The following is an 18736-nucleotide window of genomic DNA, read 5'->3' as shown; positions in this document are numbered from 1 at the left end:
TACAAAATCACATCTCCCTAAAAGATGCCCACAATTAAATATGACATGCAGTACGGTTGATTCACTGCGCAACGCATATGGTCACCGCAATGCTATTTTTAGTCATTCTTTCCCATTAATTTGTTCTCCATCATGTCTTATGTGCGGCCATATTTGTGTCTCTCCGCAGGCGCTATCTGACGTTGGACCTGACTCAATGAGAAGATCCCACAGATTTGAGGAGAAGGAAAGAGGGTGGGGGGGGAGCAAACCAGCCTCTGTGGAACTGCATGTGGTGAGCGTCTCGATTAAAGTCTTATCTTTAGGCATTCTAATGTATTCACCAATGTCAAATAGAATCTTTGTATGCATGTATGCACAAGTGGAGTCTGGGGATGTTCTGGAAATGTATTTTAACGACCTTAATTGTCATACAAGTGTAAAAAGAATAGAAATGTTGTCTTTATTTATGATGTTTGTAGGGCTTCATGCAGCCAAAAGCCCACATTTCTTTTCAACATGAGACTTTATTGAACACCCCGGTACCACATATTTGTTTCTGTCCAGCATTTTTCTCTCAAAGTCACATTATGTTGGTACTGTAAAAAAAAAAAAAGAAGGAAACGTGTAACCATGGCGATGATATTTGCCTGGAAGGTGAATGTCTGGAGAGGCACGGCGTTATTAAAGCACCAGTCATGCTTCTTCTTGTTGTTGTTGGTAACACACTTGAAATGAAAATGAAATCAAGTTATTAAAAGAAAATAAACACAGCAAACATCGCACATTTTGGAAAGCTGCCTCGCTCGGCATTTTTTTTTCCCCAACTCAATTTTACAATTGTACTCTGTTGCGCTCTAATGCAACTAACAGGCAGAATTCAAAGCACGCAAACGTCGCAGTTTAGATTTGATTTGTAGCTATCATGAACACAGCAATAATATACAAGATACTTGGAGAACATTTACAACTCAAATCTGATGTCACCTACAGATTTAATCTCATTTTGTCTGCAATGATTTGACATTTTGATGTGAGTTTGGACTATTGAAATAAAAACAAAAAATCCCAACAACAATCATTTGGATATCGCCAGTTATATGAGTCACACTTTCATTATTGTATCGCGGGATTGTCTCTTTGGTTGAAAGTTGGAAGCAGGCAACCGCAAAACATGTACCAAGACTTTTTTAAGGCCAATTTGTCATCGCACACGAGTTGTGCTGTGGCCTGTGTGCATCACGTTCTCGATGCATCGGATATACAGTACAGTACAGTAGGTCCAAGTCAATACAATCACTGTGCACCGCACAAAAAAAAACCCACACACGCACATAAACGGTAAATAAAGTCTTTCAGCTGCCTCAGTTTAGGTCCAGGAATGAAGGCATTTTTAATTTAATTTTTTTTTTTTTGTTTACATCAAGTTTGAAGATATCTGGATAAGCAATGCATCTATTGTGAACAGCGTGCAATGAAATCCTCTCTGCAGTCTTTTTCCACCGAGAGCTGAGAGAGTGCCACTTGGATCTCTGCAGTCGCAGCTTAGCAACGTGTCTGTCAAAGTGAAGGCAGCCTTCAAGTACGCGCCACAAATCCATTAGTGTGACATGCACACACACACACACACGTGCGCGCTCGTGTTGATGATGCCAATGATGCAGAGGAGGCGGCGCGGCTGAGAGCATGAGATTGTTGTACCAAAAAAAAAAAAAAAAAACGTCTTTAAGGCAAAAGTGAAAAGAAACAAATGCATTCCTTGGGCAGAATGGTGACGGATCACTGCAGGTTTTTTTTTTTTTTTTTTTTTTTAAGTGCACTGTACCTCAGCTTGCTTGACAGTTTTTAAACCGTAATTAAAAAAAAAAATCAAAAGTTGCACTGATTTACATTCTATATTGATGTGCAAAAATCCCTTCTTGGTAATAATCGATAAGAGAAACATTTTATTGCAGGGCTGTTGTATTGAAGTGAGGACTAAGAAGTGAGTCGAATTGTCTTTTACTGCAGTATCAGGAGTATTTGGGGCCATGCTGGAAAGAACTTACAAGAAATAATTGGAGAAAATAAAAAGTCTGATTATTCTGAAAATGAAAGAGTTAAGAATTAATGAAACAACCCAATTAGTTATCATGTTTGTTTCTACATTTAGGACTTTTTGGCATGAGATTTCTTTTGAAATTTCTTGTGAAATCACAAGTCACCCTCATAAAATTATATTAGATCTTTTTCCAGATGAAATACAAAACTTTTGCCAGGTACATCTTCTCATGATCCGAATAAAGTTACACTATTCTCATAAAACGATTTTATTTTCTTCAACGCTACGACTTTGTCATTATCATCATCATCGTTATAGGACACTACAGTACATCTTTATTTATATACTCTCTTGTTGTAAAATTATGACTATATTTATTATGATGAGTGCATTATAACCTTATAAGATTACAAATTTGCCAATGATTGTTTTTTTCATGCATTGACCTTTAGACTCTTTAAAAAATGTATTTATTCTCATAAAACTACAAGCTAATTATCATTATAACTTTGTACTCACAAATTCGAACATTTTATCATCCGTACAGTTTGTTTTAGCATTGCCCAAATAATCCTTCATACTGCAGGCATTGTAGGATAATGTGTAATACGCGCTCTTTCTTAGCGCCGGTGTTGGCTAACAAACTATAAGCCTGCTAAGACACTGTTAATGATTGTGTGACTTTTGTGTAGAAAACGTGATGTTAAAAGTCTGGTTTCATGTGTTTCATAAATCCATAGCTCAAAAGAAGTCACGTGGACATGACAGAAAAGGAGCAGAAGGAGGACGAGTATACCTCCCTGAGGCACTCCGAGAACAAGCCGAAATCACAACATGGATTTCGAGGTTAGTGAGAGTCAAAGAGCGACACTGCGAGCGTTGGTGGCCGACGCCTGCGCCCTCTGCACCACGGCGTGACACTTTTCTCGCCTTTGGAGTTTGTGGTTTTGGAACAAGCCTTCGTTCCGTGGAATGCCGTGTGTTCCGTGCGGGAATGTCAACAGTCCTGAAGGCAGACAGAGCTCATGACGTCTGCGCACAATGTCCACATGTTATAATGTAGGGTTGGACTCACCGTATCCCTCCACGCGTCCGTCTTTGAATTCTCCCTCGAACTTCATGCCGTCGAAACGACTAAAGACGCCCAGGCCCTGAAACTTGCCGTGCGCAAACTCCCCCTCGTACCTACAAAAGCGACGAAACATGATTCAAGTCGTAGTGGTCGTCTGAATGGGGACAAATGCAGCGCCCTCTTGCCTGCGCACCTGGATCCGTCCGTAAAGAGCAGGACTCCGGCGCCGTGGAAGAGGCCGTCCTCAAACTGCCCCGAGAAACACGTTCCATCCTGGAACTTGAGCTGGCCGACGCCATGCCGGCGACCTGGAAAACCAGTAGAAGGATCAAAGATTCAAAACGGTTTCCATTTGTCTTAACGCATGTGAGACGTTTTTATCAAAATACGACAGTGATGAAGAATTCTAGACATCATTTAACAGCACAACTCCCCTCCCACAACCATGAAAAATGAATCAAAAAACATTGTTATAACAAAATTATCCAAAGCTAATGCTGGCTACAGTGTTAGCTAATAGTGATCAGTGCTGATTTTGCAGCTCTGCTTACTTGTGATGAACCAATTATCGGGGCCGATATTTGACATTTTACAGGTTATCTGCCTTTTTTTTAATATTTAAAAGCCGATAAAGAAAAAGATGGTTTATTTTGGCTCGCTACAGCGCACTTCGCTCTCTCTGCTGTGCTCGTGGCCCTGCCTGCAGAGGCAGATTGGCCCACCCACAGATCGTTTATTTGTGCAGCCAATCAGCAGTAAACTGCCCGTTTACTTTTTACCTCGAGTCACACGCACTACTGGAGCGGTCCCGCGAACAGAGAAAGGTATAGCGACAGACTTTGCCGAAATTAAATGAATGTCAATCTACTTAATCTTAACATGTGTTTCATCACTAGTAATTTATTAGAATATGTACTTAAAGGCATTCAAACTCAATCAAGACTTGGAGATTTTATTTTTCAAAATGTTGACACCATTCCCCCCCTTTTTTCGGCTTCAAATATCGGTTATTGGACGATAATTGTTTTTTTTGTTTAATTACAAACTACATACACACAAAAGTAATTAAAAGCCAATTTCCCGTAATATGTAAAATTATCGAGTAATTCCTATGGAAAAGTGACCAAGAAAAAAAAATGAAGACTTTTTCGAGCAAAGTTGCTACTGTCTGTCACGTGAATCACTGCAAGCTAACTTCTGCACCTCCCAACTGTCAGCTAAAGGTTTAGCAGTGAATTAGGAGTCCCATCTGCCTCCTGTGTGACAGGAATTAACTGCACTCTAATCCATCTGATATTTAGCAGAGATTTCTGCTTTAGGAATCAGCGGAGGAATGCTCTTGCTTCCCTATGACACTCCACTGCTTCCAAAACAGCTTCACGAGGAATTCATGACATCTGCTTTAAGATAAAATCCACACTAATATACCCAAATAGGTTTACAATAGACTATAAGATTTAAGTGTTCTCCCAAGATGTAATTTAATGAGTACCAAAGAAGTACTTTTTGACAGCACCACACTAGAGACAATTCAGTAACTTTGGTTGCCGAACAACAGCCTGCCCAAGAATTCCCAAGTCTAATCTATATTTGGCGAGGGAAAGTCGTCAGATCGGTTCATCATGAGGATTTGACAAAACAGCTTGAGTCTTCATGTCACTGACATTATGGTATCTCCCCAAAAGCTTTGGAATCTGTGTTCTTTTGAGAATTTTGCGGGAAATCGTACAAAAAAAAAGCTACACTATAAAACATTCATACAATTTGTACAAAAATACAGAGACGTACCAGAAACAGATGTAAAAAAAATATAGTACACACGTCAAGCAAAACTTTATAAAAACATACAGTATACGCACAATTAAATGGAATTAAAACTAATTAAACAGTTCTCATCACACACAACTCATTCGGGTGTGGATGGCTTGGCCTCCAGGGGGCAGTATAAGGTAGAAATGAATGTACAGTACTGGAGGCCTTTTTTACCTTCACGTCACGTCAGGATCATGATTTGGTTTTGCAGAGGATAGATATATGCCTTGTAGTTTTGCTGTATTACTTGTCTACATGTGTTGCTGCACCGCTTGTGTTCAGATATCTGATGCTGAAAGGGTAACAACACCAACACGTAAGGTAGCAGAGGCTCTGCAGTTGTTTTAAATACACACCATGTAATTCTAACTGTTTGAGATTTAATTGGACAATAATTTTCAGATGAGAGTGACAAGAAACAGCTTGAATCTTTTTTTCTTACTTTACTAATTATATCCCACTTTTAAAAAAAAAATCATTGAAGAATCAAAATTGTCCATTGCTGTGACTGTGAGTGTGAAGGATTGTTTGTCGATACGTTTCCTGCAATTGGCTGGCGACCAGTCCAGGGTGTAACTCCACTCCTTACCCAAAGTCAAGTAACAGTAAAAATAATAATTTAAATGAGGCTGAAGGATGTTCACTTGCCTTCTTTCCACTCGCCATGGTACTCCTCTCCAGTGGCATAGGTGAAGGAGCCTCTGGTGAGAGTCATGTCGCCCCTTCTATCTGACAAACACATCCATGTACATGAGGTTTACCTTTGACCGCGCACATGATGGCCACTGCTGCAGAGACAAATCGCCCTCATGCGATTATCACAGTGTCACCAAAGAAAAGAAAAAGCGTCTCTTTGTTTTTTTTGTTTTTAGTTATGCTTGTCACCAATTTGGGTGGACAAATGAGAACAGAATGTTATTATACTGTTATAAAGCTCGTTTTGTCAGTCAAACCATATTAAGTGAGAATTTTAGTGAAATTTATCATGTAAATTAAAGTTGACTAAATGGTGAACATTAATGTGGTCAATATTGTTTGAATTAGCCTCAGTTTATGTTAGCATATTGGAATAAAATGCTTCACGGTTCATGTTAAGATGCTGTCATGCATGCACACAAAATACAAATGTTGTCATGACAATATGACCTTTTTAATTTAAACTATGTCAGGTGGACACAAGAAACAGGCTAAACAGTATACTTATCCAACATCAATAAACAATTTTGCTGAATTAAATGTACATTTAAACCATTATATATATATATATATATATATATATATATATATATTTTTTTTTTTTTTTTTTTTTTTTTTTTTTTTTAAATGCCAATTTACAACAGAAACGTGGGTTTTGAGTCTGTGACCATAAGGTGCACATTAATGCCAATTTTTGAAAATTGTGTCGGTGTATACTCAAATGGTAAAATATTTTATGTAGGAAGTTTTGAGGTCACACAAATTTTCATTAATTAATTAATTTATTTGTACTGACAGGAACGAGATAATGTGGCCATAACTACGAAATGATGCTGCAAACAAGTGTTACAGAATGGCAGCCAGGTGTCATTTTCCGCACACGATCGCAATTCTAAAAACATCGAATAAAACGCTGTCAATCATGATTATTACTGAAGGGGAAAAAATCCAAACGCTAAATGTCTGTCTATTTGTTTAGATTAAAGCGTGCACGCAAATTGATGGACATATATATCGCTTTTACCATCGACTCAATTGTCACCCATAACGACCCATTTGTGCATTAAAAAGCGAGCAGATTATATTTTGTAAATGCTTATGTATTTACCTGTACGCTACGTTTGTTGTCTCTGAAGCATGTAGGCGACGTAGAGCAGCCGAGGGGCGTAAAAAAAAGATAAACGGCTGAGGACCGTATGCTACATTCAAGCGTCTCTCGTAAAGTGGAGAATCAATTTAGAAACGTGAAATATACATTTAGAATACCTTGCCTCTAAAATGCTTTATGTTTTTTTTTTTTGTAAAATATCTTTAACGAACTGAAATCATAATATCATTAAACTGATGCTGCCACATGCTCGCACTATAGGACTCATGGCTTTTTATTCTTTTGGCTGCTAAACATCCGACAGACAGTGGAGGCGTCACTCAAACAGCACCATGGCGAGCAACCCTTCCTTGTTACGTTTTCATTGCCTGAGTGTATTTGCTCATTGAAAAAAAAACTCCCTCTGATTGGACACGCGGTGCTACAATACAGCGGCAGTGCAGGGTGCACTTTAATATCCTTCAGGCTACATTTATTATGTATGTCATGTGTAAAGATTGGAATACGTGGAATAAAGTCTGGATGTTATTGTCACCATAAAACAGCGTCCACGAATGTTAATTACAGGCATGTGTTGCCAAAGATTTCTGGATTATGAAAGCATATATACCTATATAATAGGACACCATCTATCGTTTGATCTGATTTTTGAGTACAGAACTGGTTGCATGGATGGATTTCAGCTCATGGACTGCATAATTTATGAACATGAACAACATCACATGTAATATTTGTGTTAAAATTACTTATAAATGTACATGGCATGTAAACATTCTGTCAGACATGCATGCATTCCCAAATTAACAATCTGTGCAAGATAAAATGAAATAAAAACAAAAGTAAATAAAATTAGGTCAGAATCACAAGTCGTTTAACCATTGATGCTCATTTTTTTTTTACATGGATAGACTGTAACCCACAAGCTTTTAGAATTGCAGTAGGAAATACGAAATACCTGCCTCTACTGCTTAATGTGCACAACACTTAACTGAAATTTTACCATTACCTTTTTCTGATTGGTTCGGTGAAATCACACGCTTCTACTCCATCTTTATAGTGAAGGAAGTCAATTTTCACTTCATTTAGCAAATATGGTTCCTTGCTACGATGAACTATCATAACATAAACAGGAAAACCAAACAACTAGCATACACATCAATAGCTACAACCACAATATTGATTTAATTCACTCAATTTTAAGCGTAATCCCCGCACTGTCGCATCTCTTGAATGAGTATGTTGCAGCGTTCAAACACATCTGCAGTCCATGTCTGTTTCACATCATATTCATCTGCGGGGAGCAATTATTTCAGAGAGCAGCTTGCTTGTGATTAAGTCACGCTTTATTATGGTTGTGTAATGAGTCTGCGTAAAGATGATAAGGCAATGATAAATGTTCCCACGTGACTGACTCCATTATGACCTCTCAGCTATCACCAATACATAATTATAGAGAATTCTGTGGCAGTTTGTTGTCGGATGAAACAAATAGTTTGAATAGCTGTCCTGGTTACAATTTAGGTCAGTCCACCACAAATAGAAGTGTAATACACATTATACATATTGCATAGTCGCTGCCCTATTAGAGGCAACTCCAATTTGAAGATTTGTACTGTAGCTAAAAAAAGGCAAAGTCTGTGTTGTTTTACAAACAAAATAACACAAATAAAATGTGTAATATGTAGGTCAACATGTACCACAATGTGCAACTTTGGTTGAGGGACACAGTGGAACTGCCAAAGACGAATGCCCAGCAAGTCGTACATTTTCTAGTTCTATGCCAAAAAGGTGGAAGTTGAATTGTTAGTGGATCCCGCAAAACTTCAGCTCGGAGAGCTTAGAAAGGTTTATGTCACGGTCTGTGTAGCAAAACACTCAAAAGCAGGGAGGCCGAAACGGAGAGCAATCAAGAGTATTTAATTCAATGCAGCTCAAGCAGATGTGAAATGTGATATATAAATCAAGTTGTATTGACATAGATTTTAATTTAATCGTTATTGAATTACTGTAGTATTCTTTTTATATTCTATTTTACTATCTCTAAGCGTTGGTGCAAATGTTCAAACTGCATAATGACACGGTGGCTTACAATAATATTTAGGCCTAAAACCTCTGTCTCATATATGATGAACACTTGGGCCAACTGGGGTTTAACGTTGGTCATCATGTTGGTACTGTGGAGCGAAGTACATTTTTAGGTAGGTTTCAGAACAAATGGAATATTTTATCTATTTATTCTCCACAATACAATAAAACAAGAGTGCGTGAGAAATAGGGATTTCCCCTCCACACAGCAAGTCGACGCGCGCGTTCACGCGTCCAGAGCTTCCTCTCGGCGTGCGGGTGCCCGCCGCCGGAGAAGAACGACAGAAAATGGCGAGTCAGTGTAAAAGGCAGCAATGTTCCATCGACAGGCGCGGCTTTCGGCAAGAACTTGACTCATGGCGACACAAACTCATCCACTGTGTAGGTAAGAACCAAGCCAGTGACACTAAATATGATTTAAGCAGCTGAATTCGACGTATGTTCGAGCGGGTTTGATGTAAATAATCAGCTATAACCCAACTCACTCCGGGGCATCACGAGCGACTTTTTTTTGTCCTCAACTGTTATCTTCATTCGCAGTCATTGGGTTAATGTTATATCTTGTTTCGTGGCTTTTGTTTCATTTTCCTTTTTCGCGTTGGTGGGGGATTTAAACACTTTAGATTGGGGCGAGAGTAATTGTAGTTTGTTTAAAGGGCACCGTGTTCGCGTTAAAGGGAGTGTCACTGGAATTATGCACCGAGTCGGCCGAACTGCGCATCCCCGTTTCTTTAAACCAAATGCGCGATCCCGTGTGTTGTAATCTAGGGTACATTGCTCTGAATCGGCGTGCTCGTTCTGCGATAAATGTGTCTAAACATCGCGCTTTTAAACGAGTTCTTCGCTCCTAGGCACGCGTATGACCACAATGAGGAAGTGAGTGGGGGAGCTTCCGCTTTGGAGCGACCTACGCCACCAAAAACAGCCTCGGAAAATATTCGGGCTAGGAGTGGACTCAAAATCTTGCAAAATGTATCATGATGCAGCAATTACATGCATGAATTGCATTGCTATGCTGCAGACGCTCGAGTTTTGTGGTCATGGTCAGCCAACAAGGTCTCATCTACTCGTGAGACCATGGACCTTTAAAAGCTAGATGTCAGAGTCAATGCCAGGGGACAATATTCGGCTGGCTTTTTTTGCAACCTATTAGGTCCCCTGCGGACCGCATGAGTAGCGTGTGGGAATTTTCTAAAAAATAATGGGACATTATTTACTGAGAATGTTGTAGAAGTGATCTAAAATGTTGCATAAGATGTATGCAATTTGTTCCCTAATTCTAATGCCAAATCATTAAGATGATCAACGTCTGCACATAAATAAATGTCATTAATTGATTATAACATACAAAGGTAATTTTTGCCAATGGATTATTTCAAAAGTGTGTATTAAACCGGCATCTCTTCGCATTAATCAGTACCCATGATTTTTTTTTCACAGCCAGTGAGTATTATATCAACTGTCTATATGCCACAAAGCGGTGAATACGGTCAATATAATCACCAGATACACACAGATAATTCCTCGTTTCCTCATTACTCCTCTTTGGCTGCTTTTGGAAGCTGGCTGTGTTTCGTAGCTTTTGGTCCCACACAGTGCAATGATTTTGTCCCATATTTGAGAAATTTCACCACAATGTTTGTGTGACCGTCTGTGCTTGTGCTGCTTGCTGAATGATGAGTAAGAGGAGCAACTCCATGTGTTTAGCCGTGTCGATTGTTCAATGAAGGAAAAAAAACAAGTACTAGAATATCTGGACTGCGGCCAATCAGAGGAGGGTTCTGCCCTCCATGAGCTCTGATTGGCTGAGACCAAAGTGTGTCTGTTGAGTGAGGCTTTAGAGTAGAAGAGACTCCCGATCCTCGATGGGTAGGCAGGTTGCACATGTGAAACCTCTTGTTTAGTTCTTTTCCGTTGCTAATTAAAAAGACCCCATTCTTGACATATAGCTTACTCGGTTGTCGTAGAATAAAACAAAAAAAAAGTCTTTTTAAAAACATGGTAATATCATTTTGGAGTTAACCCATTGAACTTCTGGTTCAACTTTATCTCACATGATCAGAATCCGAATCAGAATCAGAACCTATTGAATACTGTTTGTTCAGTACCTTGCATCTTGGCATTTATAATTACACGGATATAGCATACAGCCCTGCCTGGCCTGCAATGTCCTCACCATCTTTCATGAAAAAATGTCCCATTACTAGCGGAAAGATAAAATAAGATTTTTAGAATTTGATTTCCTTTTGTGAAGGCAGCATCTACTACATAATGTACTGCATTACTGTTGGTGCATGAGAATTGAGTCATCACACCCCCCGATTTGCTGTGTGACTCACTGATCAACCCTTCCTATGACCAATTCCCATTGCGTCCTCCTTTATCTCAACTAATGTCCGTAAAATGTGCACCAATGTTGACGCTAACACAAAAGGAAGAAACCGTAGTGGTAAAAATTTTCACTCAGGCGTCTTGTGCTGACGCTGATCTCAAAATGTCACAATACATCAGTCTCATGTACTGTACAGTAGCCACCATGCTTTTTGCCTGTTGAAATGCACACACGCATGTATTATGTATGCTAACAAGGTTTTTGACTTTCTACTTCATGTACTCAATACATACTTCAGACAGGTAATCATACTGATAATAACAAGATTATATTTTATTACTCCATTTTTATTTAAATTCTTTTAAAATGCAGTCCAGTCCGGAAGTCAAGTTTATTCTTGTGCACAAAATAGTCTGAAAGGGCCTCACAGGCTTACAGATCCCAAAATTAACCACATGTTCTGGGCTAGATCCCACAGATCACGATCTCCTTCCAGGATTGACCAGGTTGGAATGTATGCAGAATGGGTAATGTTCATCACATAAATTAATGTTGTACAATGTTAGTTTGAGCAGCATGAGATCATCCCAATAAAAAAATGAAGCACAGCAGGTCGACACCTTCGAGGTGGTGGTGTTCCTCACGAACTTTTTCGGTCACTTTACTCATCGCCTCATAGCCCCCTGTCAGGAATTAAGGAGAGATTCAGTAAAACAGTCCAAAACTCAGATGTCGAGTGGTGTGGCAGATCAAGAGACAAGTTGCATACCAGGTATTGGTTTAAATTAATGATCATTGAGCGTTGAAAACAAAAAAGACATGCAAATTCGACAAACCGTTCCACCTAATATAATACATGATTGTATTTGGTTACTTCTAAGATGGTAGGTTAAGCGACAGTTGTAAATAAAAGCAAACTTCCACAAGCCCTCTCCTGGAAGTGCACTCTGTGTATTGTTGCCTGCAAGATTGTTCAGAAAACTTTTTGATCACGTGAACCGTACTAACGACCACTGTTACCTGGTGAGCTCTCCTCGTGGACTTATCCAGAACAAAACACTATTTACTTAGTTTTGTGTTCACCACTGAGCACACAAAAAGAAAACATAATAGTTGTTTGTCGCGTGTCCTCCAACTCTTTTATGATTTGACAAACCTCCCTTGTGTTTGGGCTGCGATGGCATGACAAATGCATCAGCGTGCTGCCTGTAGAAAGACCTTGTCTGTCCACCAAAACAAGGACATACTTTTGTTTGGCTTTTTGGTGGAGAGGGCTGCCTGCACGCCAACACTATCACCCGCTCGTGCTCATTTTGTATTTATTGTGTGCAGTAAAACCACGGACCCCGAGACAAGGGCAATTGTCCCATAAAACAGGAGCAACAATTGTTTGTATGTTTGCCTGTACGTGCGTTCATGGCTGAGCAGCCCCCTGATGTAAACAGTGTGCCTGAACATACACACTCATTCTTCGCTTTTGGAGAAATGGGTTCTGGAAGACGCACGGAATGTCACTTTATTCTGCTTTTGGGGTAGTGGGCGGGGGGGGGGGGGCACAGGGTCATGAATTTGCCCACACAAATACCAAAAAGCTAATATTGACCTCGAGCAGAGCAGCCTTATTTATAATTTAAATATTTGCGTGTCCCATTTTTCTTTTACAGTGGGCCCCCAGTGATGTGCTTTTGGCCAACCACTAACCACCCCTCACCCCCTCGCCCCCTCCAATTGAAATGCAGCACAGTTGTTATATCCATTAATGGCCTTGTGAGTGTTTTTCTCTGGCTTACTTTTCTCAGTTCTACAAAAACATGTTTTCTTTATATTTGACTCCACTCATGTTTTTTGTGTTTTTTATTTCAAGTTTGTGCAGCGTTGCACCATTTGAGTGTTAGTTTGTATCAGATCACGTTAAGTATTCATGTACTGTACTTTTTTTTTTTTTTACTCTGTAGATGTTCCACAAAACTGCCAGCTCATTCCGTGCTATTAAAGCTGATCCATCTACTGTAGAGTACCCACAAGGAACACAGCGTGGAGCACATAGCTTTTCTTATTCCTGTGTGTGATCTAAGCTTTCCAGATTTTGTGGCTGGCCCCGAGCCTTCTAACACATGCTTTGGAGCCGCCTGGTCTCTGTGATGGACTAGTTTAGGATGAACATAGTCACGCTGTGTTGCTCAGCTAATTCATGCAAATTTGCCATCCCTCCTCATCTCGCCCCCATTTTTATCTTTCCTGTCATGGAATGATTCTGTGTTATCTCAGTGACATGCAAAATTAACACTGGCAATCGGAATAGTGCGCCATTTATAAAACATGGTGCCTTTATAGTCTTTAAAGATTAAAACCTTCATTGTTGTAGTGTTTTGGGAGGAAAGGCAAACATGGCAGGTTTAGCAGTGTATGTTTTGGCTGCACTGTACACTGATTTGAGCGGAGGGAGCGCCTTTGCTGCGAGAGCCTGAGTTGTTGCACTGTATGTGTACAGTAGTTGGAGTGGGGGATGGGCTGAGTGGGGGTTGATGCAGTACAGTACGCCCTTAGCAGCGCAAGAGAAGCAGAAGGGTGGGTCATACATGGGGAAAGCTTATCGTGATGAGAACTCACTTTTGCAAAGACTGTCTCCGGCGATGCCATACTTGTTTTTTTTGGATATGTATTATACAAAAGTCACAGAATTGATCATTAGTGTCCGACATAATTCGGGGAAAACAAATACATGTGAAGGTGCAAATAAGAGATAAAGTAACATTCAGCTATATTTATTTATTTATTTATTTTTGCAATTTTATATAGTGATATATTCCGTCTAACCTGATTTCAAGTCAGCATACTCAATTTCCACGACGCTTTCAAATCTCGTCAGGCGTCATGCATTGCACAGGAGTTGCAGCTCCCCACCACGTGTGAAAATTGTGTCTTTTTCAGTCCGTGCCCGCAGAAAGTGTATGAACAACTGGTAAAAATCATGTTGGTACATGACCGTCTCTAACTAACCTTTGCTGCAATTGGAAATATTAATTGCAGGTCAATGGCGTACAATGAATTGCAGTGTCACACATGTAATGGCCAATCAGAAATGACATGGTGTATCACATGAGCGTTCATAGTAAAAAAAAAAAAATGGGTTGCAGCTCTCCATCCGTTTCACACACTTGCACCGTTCATGGCCTCGATGAGTTCTCTGCAAACCAACATGATGGCTTACTGGCAGGGATGGCGTTGGTTGGCAGAAGGACAAACCAATTGTTGTCGATCGAGGCTCGGCCCTGTTGTGTGATGCCTTCTGCGTTCAGACTCACTTGCAGTATGGCAGTTGAGTGATGTCTGGTTTAAAGGGATTAACACCTGCCTGCTTTCAAAGAAAATCATGCCAAACAGCACTAAATAACATCTAATATTTGCCACCTTTCCTTATATATTGTACTCGTTCTGTTTTTTATTAATTTATTTACAGGCTAGGTTAAATTCTATCCAATTGTTACCATTTTAGTACAAAAATCTTCCATGCCCGCCAATCTGCCACCTTACCAAATCAGGATTTGACCCACGCCACTGGTTCACTTGGGTATTAAAGATGTAGGTCAGGACAAGGGTTTGGCAGATTGGTCAGTGCTCACCTTGATCAGACTTAAGCACCAACAACACTCTCTGCATACTCTTAATCCCAACGCTTTTTGGTCACACTTTTCCCCCAGTCAACTTTTCAAGACGTGTACATTCAACTATGCTTCTCAAATGTTTAATCATTCAGTTTGTCGGTTATACCAAATAATGCAGTAAATTGCGTCAAGGGGATACTTTTTGTACGTCGCTTTAATCCGAACCATCACTGTTGTCGACAAAGTTGAAAAACAACTGTCCCTTCACTTTCAAGCAGTCATCTTTAATGTAATGTTTTTGTGGTCATAAACCATACATAACCTATCATTTGATGATGTTGAACAAAATGCTGTACAAAAGTACAGTTTTGTTCTCGCATGGTTATCAATAGAAAATGGAGAGCTACTTGATTTTTGTATAAATTCTGGATTAATATCCTGTCCTCTAATGAAGGTTAATGACTTTCCGTTAATTCAATTAGGACTTTAAAAATGAAGATAACTATCCTATTAGCCTAATGACCCGATTCTCCTCACTGTTGCCAAGTTTCAGTGTTATTAGGTTTTAGGTATCCCTTTTTTTTTTTTTTTTCCTTTTCCATTTTTTTCTTTTTCCACTTTTCTGAATGTGTGCTTAAATTAGTATCTGGCACCAATTTGTTCACTCTACTTCAAAGACGATATTTGTCGCAGCATCTCAATTATGTCCCAATTCTCTGCTTAGCCTCATTAAAATGATTAAGGCTTCTTCTTAGAGTGGATATTATAATGTAAAAACTAGCGCCTGTGACCATAACACCTGCAATTTTTCCATACCTTTGGCATAAGCAGCTGTATTTTATCACCGGCCATGACATTCTGTTTTTATTTTGTAAAGCTTGCAGAAAGGCTAATCGGGCCATTAATTTTTTATACGCTGCACATGTAACTGCCGACGTTTATTCCTGTTTTTTTCCCCCCCAAATGCAAGTTTTCGCTTCCCAAATGCCTTAACTTTAAATATGAATGTGTGCCGACGTTTTTCTCCAGCGCACTATCCTCTGCCCGTAGGAAAGAGTTAATAATGCCTCAGAGTCATGTCATTACTCAATGACACAGTTTTTAAATGCCCGAAAGTGAATTCTTGGAGAGTAGTTTGATGTCATGGTACTGCTCTGTCAAATGAAAGTGGATGACCTACTTTCTGGGCCTGCCTCTGAAATATTTCAGAAGTAGGATTGGATGGCTTCAGCTGAGTCCTGTGCAGTAACCCAGAAACAGACTCATGCTGCAGCTAAAGGCAAGGCTGTGTTCCACTGCTTCACGCCCCCCTCTGCTCGCTTTGGCAGTATATATAAAAAAAAAAAAGTGGGTGGGAATTTGTAGGGAGGCAGAGAGAGTGCATTTTTAACACATGACAGCGCTTGGTCCAATTGACTGAGTCGGCAAAGAGGGTGGATGCTGGGGGATCTTGTATTGTAAGTACATCTTTTACTGAATTGTCACTTTTTATCCTTCTCTTTTGTCAGATTTGTTTTCATGGCAGCCTTAAACACAGTTGGGAATAATACACACATTTTACATGCGGCTCAGTGGACAGATGCACCATGTGACCTCTTTAGCGCTTGATTTGAGGCATGTAGTGCTTTTTAAATTGGTTATGTTGGCCCCGCAGCAGTAAGCATGCATTGCATACTGTATGTACTTGTTATTTATTCACTGTAATGCCAAGTGCTTTTCAACAATGGGGATCTGCAGGATCCCACAATTTCGCATTTTGGATTGTTTCATTGGATCTGCTGAGGTTGCTAATCAGCCAGTGGAGGCTTCACAAGACTGCAAAGATTTTTTTGATCATTTCACCTGGCAGTCATATTTCTTTTCCGTGTTACTGTACGCACTCTCTTCCTAACTCTGTAGTTGCTTCAGTTGCCTGGCAACAAGGAGATGAAGGGCATGTTAGTGTTGAAGTAAAAAAAAAAAAAAACGGTTTGAAAGCTGATAATGTGTATTTTTACTGCGGCAGGGGGGCTTGCACGCAGGTGTTGTCAAGATGAAATAAAAAATGGATGAGATTTTTTATTTTTAACTTAAAATTCCAATCATGTGCCACTCTTGATATAATAATAAAAAAATTAAGCACCAATTCTTGAACAACTGTCATGTTTCCCTTCAGGGTTTGAGAGCATTCTTGAGGGTCTCTTTGGCACAGAATTGGTAGAAGACCTACAATTATTTAAGGGTAAGTATCTTACGGTGCTTCTTGTGCATCTCTAACGTACAAGGCAGGTGAAAAAAATGACATTGATTGTGTTGCGTTATCATCTTTTGACTGTACCATGCGGTGCCCCTCTACATTGAATTTTCCCAACGAGGCAGCTGAAGAGACAACCAAGTTGGTGTTTTGGATGGCACAAAGCCAGTCAAATATCCTACAGTCGCTTTAATAATGCATGTTGTGGTACAATAGGCGTAATTGTGTTAACATCACTCACAAAATGGCTTTATTGCAAGCCATTATATTATTCGGGAAATTAATGCACAGGAATGCATTTTAGTGACGCAAATCCAATGCAAGTTGATTTCAATTTTGTATTTAAAACACATTTCAATTGTCTGCCATGTGTTTGATGTTCACAGATTTAGAGCCAGTTGCAGTTTCTGATTGGTCATTTGATAAAAATTGTTTATTCTGCTGTTTTAGAAGAGATAAAGTTAAGGTAAGACTTGAGTTTTAAATATAACCACATGACAACTGGCATATGCGTTCTTTCTGAACCGCTTCAACACTTCACAGGAACACTTAATTGGCTTAAGTAGCGAGGAGAGTCAAGATCTGCTCAAACCTCTCGTGGTGAAAGATCAGACCACCATCAGCAAATTAGAGAAGCAAGCTGAGGAATTTCTCAATGCAGTCCTCTGTAATAAAGGTGAGTGATTTAGCACTGGTCTTTCACTCACTTAAAGGTGATTTAACGTTATGATATTCCTCCATGCGGTGGGCTGCACACGCTGTGATATTACAGCTGTCATGTGACAAGTGTTAGATTCTCAAAGACCAGAAACGAAACTCAGACTTTGTACACAAAGTAGCACCTAAAAAAAATACTCTCTCCAGCGTTAGTTCATCGCAAAAAAACTCAAAACAAAACAGTGTTGTATTCCCTCAAAGGTACAATTAATATTATTCTATGCACAGGTTGGAAAATAACGCTGAGCATAGGGAAGATTTAAAAAAAAAAAAGTTTTTAGCTGCTGTAATATAATTTTGGTTTGAATTCAGTGATTCTTTTACGTACCACTAGAACCTCCATGTTTGTATTGTAAAAATATAATATTTTTTTCCTCAAAATGTTATGTAAACCTAAAGGCATTTTCATCGGCATTATTAGCAGAATTTGATTACTTTTGTTGCACGTTCTTACCGTCGCTGTCAGATTTTTTGGATCTAAAAAATCGTGACATTTAAGGAAATCAAAAAGATGACATATGCATTAGATACCAGACACTATCAGTCGAGTTGGTATTACCTTACACTTTTGCGCACCAACATCAATGCACCACATCCACCATATCATGTTCAATCGGTAATTTAATTAGCTAAAGCTAGCTAATGATGCTGTGAGTCGGTTTGAATGGTACAGACACAATAAAGTATGTGCTTGCGCCAAGTGCTCGATAAGAGAAAATACTTTAATGCTTACTACTAATAAAAAAATAAATATGTTATGTCATCTTCCAAAACTCAATTGGAAAGATTAAGTAGCCATGAGTGACCCAACACAAAAATGAGGCAGTTAACATCCAAACATTAATCTGCATGCAAATGGACCTTTTGTGGCTGGATAATTTTTGAACAAAACAATCCTGGTCAAATTCATTCAACCACACTATTTTCACTTATTATTGTTGAAATAAAGAGAGTGAGGAAGAGTTAAATGACACTTTTCATACTGTTGAGGTGTCCTAGAACATTGCTGTCATTTCTGCTTAGTGTTATATTTTCAATAGTTTTTTTTCTTTCACC

At 39.3% G+C, this 18736-nt stretch overlaps 2 protein-coding genes across 7 annotated transcripts in view; one reads left to right on the top strand and one right to left on the bottom strand.

The window, feature by feature from the left end:
* The window catches only part of LOC148329914 (uncharacterized), a 37085-nt gene that overhangs the window by 5829 nt on the left and 12520 nt on the right, over nucleotides 1-18736 (top strand). For 2 of the 5 annotated variants that reach the window (XM_088303962.1, XM_088303963.1), the window contains 5 exons: nucleotides 170-274; nucleotides 2761-2866; nucleotides 16886-16951; nucleotides 17350-17429; nucleotides 17507-17639. In XM_088303962.1, coding sequence (XP_088160088.1) covers nucleotides 170-274; nucleotides 2761-2866; nucleotides 16886-16951; nucleotides 17350-17429; nucleotides 17507-17639 — 490 coding nt within the window. Of the gene's footprint in view, nucleotides 1-169; nucleotides 275-1459; nucleotides 1562-2760; nucleotides 2867-9027; nucleotides 9179-16885; nucleotides 16952-17349; nucleotides 17430-17506; nucleotides 17640-18736 lie in introns of those variants that run through there. The other 3 variants (XM_088303966.1, XM_088303964.1, XM_088303967.1) reach the window with 3 other exon arrangements.
* On the bottom strand, nucleotides 447-6794 carry morn4 (MORN repeat containing 4). Of its 2 annotated transcripts, none has more exons than XM_088303972.1 (5): nucleotides 6709-6794; nucleotides 5553-5633; nucleotides 3286-3400; nucleotides 3096-3205; nucleotides 447-3026 (listed from the first exon to the last, which is right to left on the bottom strand). In XM_088303972.1, the coding sequence occupies exons 2-5, from the start codon at nucleotides 5617-5619 to the stop codon at nucleotides 2878-2880; spliced, it is 441 nt and encodes a 146-aa protein (XP_088160098.1). In that variant the 5' UTR covers nucleotides 5620-5633; nucleotides 6709-6794; the 3' UTR covers nucleotides 447-2877. The 2 variants fall into 2 exon arrangements, with proteins under 2 accessions (XP_088160098.1, XP_088160099.1); XM_088303973.1 differs by having other exon boundaries at nucleotides 5553-5629; nucleotides 6709-6770.

Source organism: Idiotropiscis lumnitzeri, chromosome 9 (assembly GCF_059441095.1).
Source record: "Idiotropiscis lumnitzeri isolate Australia: NSW breed Sydney's pygmy pipehorse chromosome 9, RoL_Ilum_1.0, whole genome shotgun sequence".
Lineage (NCBI taxonomy): Eukaryota > Metazoa > Chordata > Actinopteri > Syngnathiformes > Syngnathidae > Idiotropiscis > Idiotropiscis lumnitzeri.
This window is presented reverse-complemented; position numbering and strand designations above follow the sequence as displayed.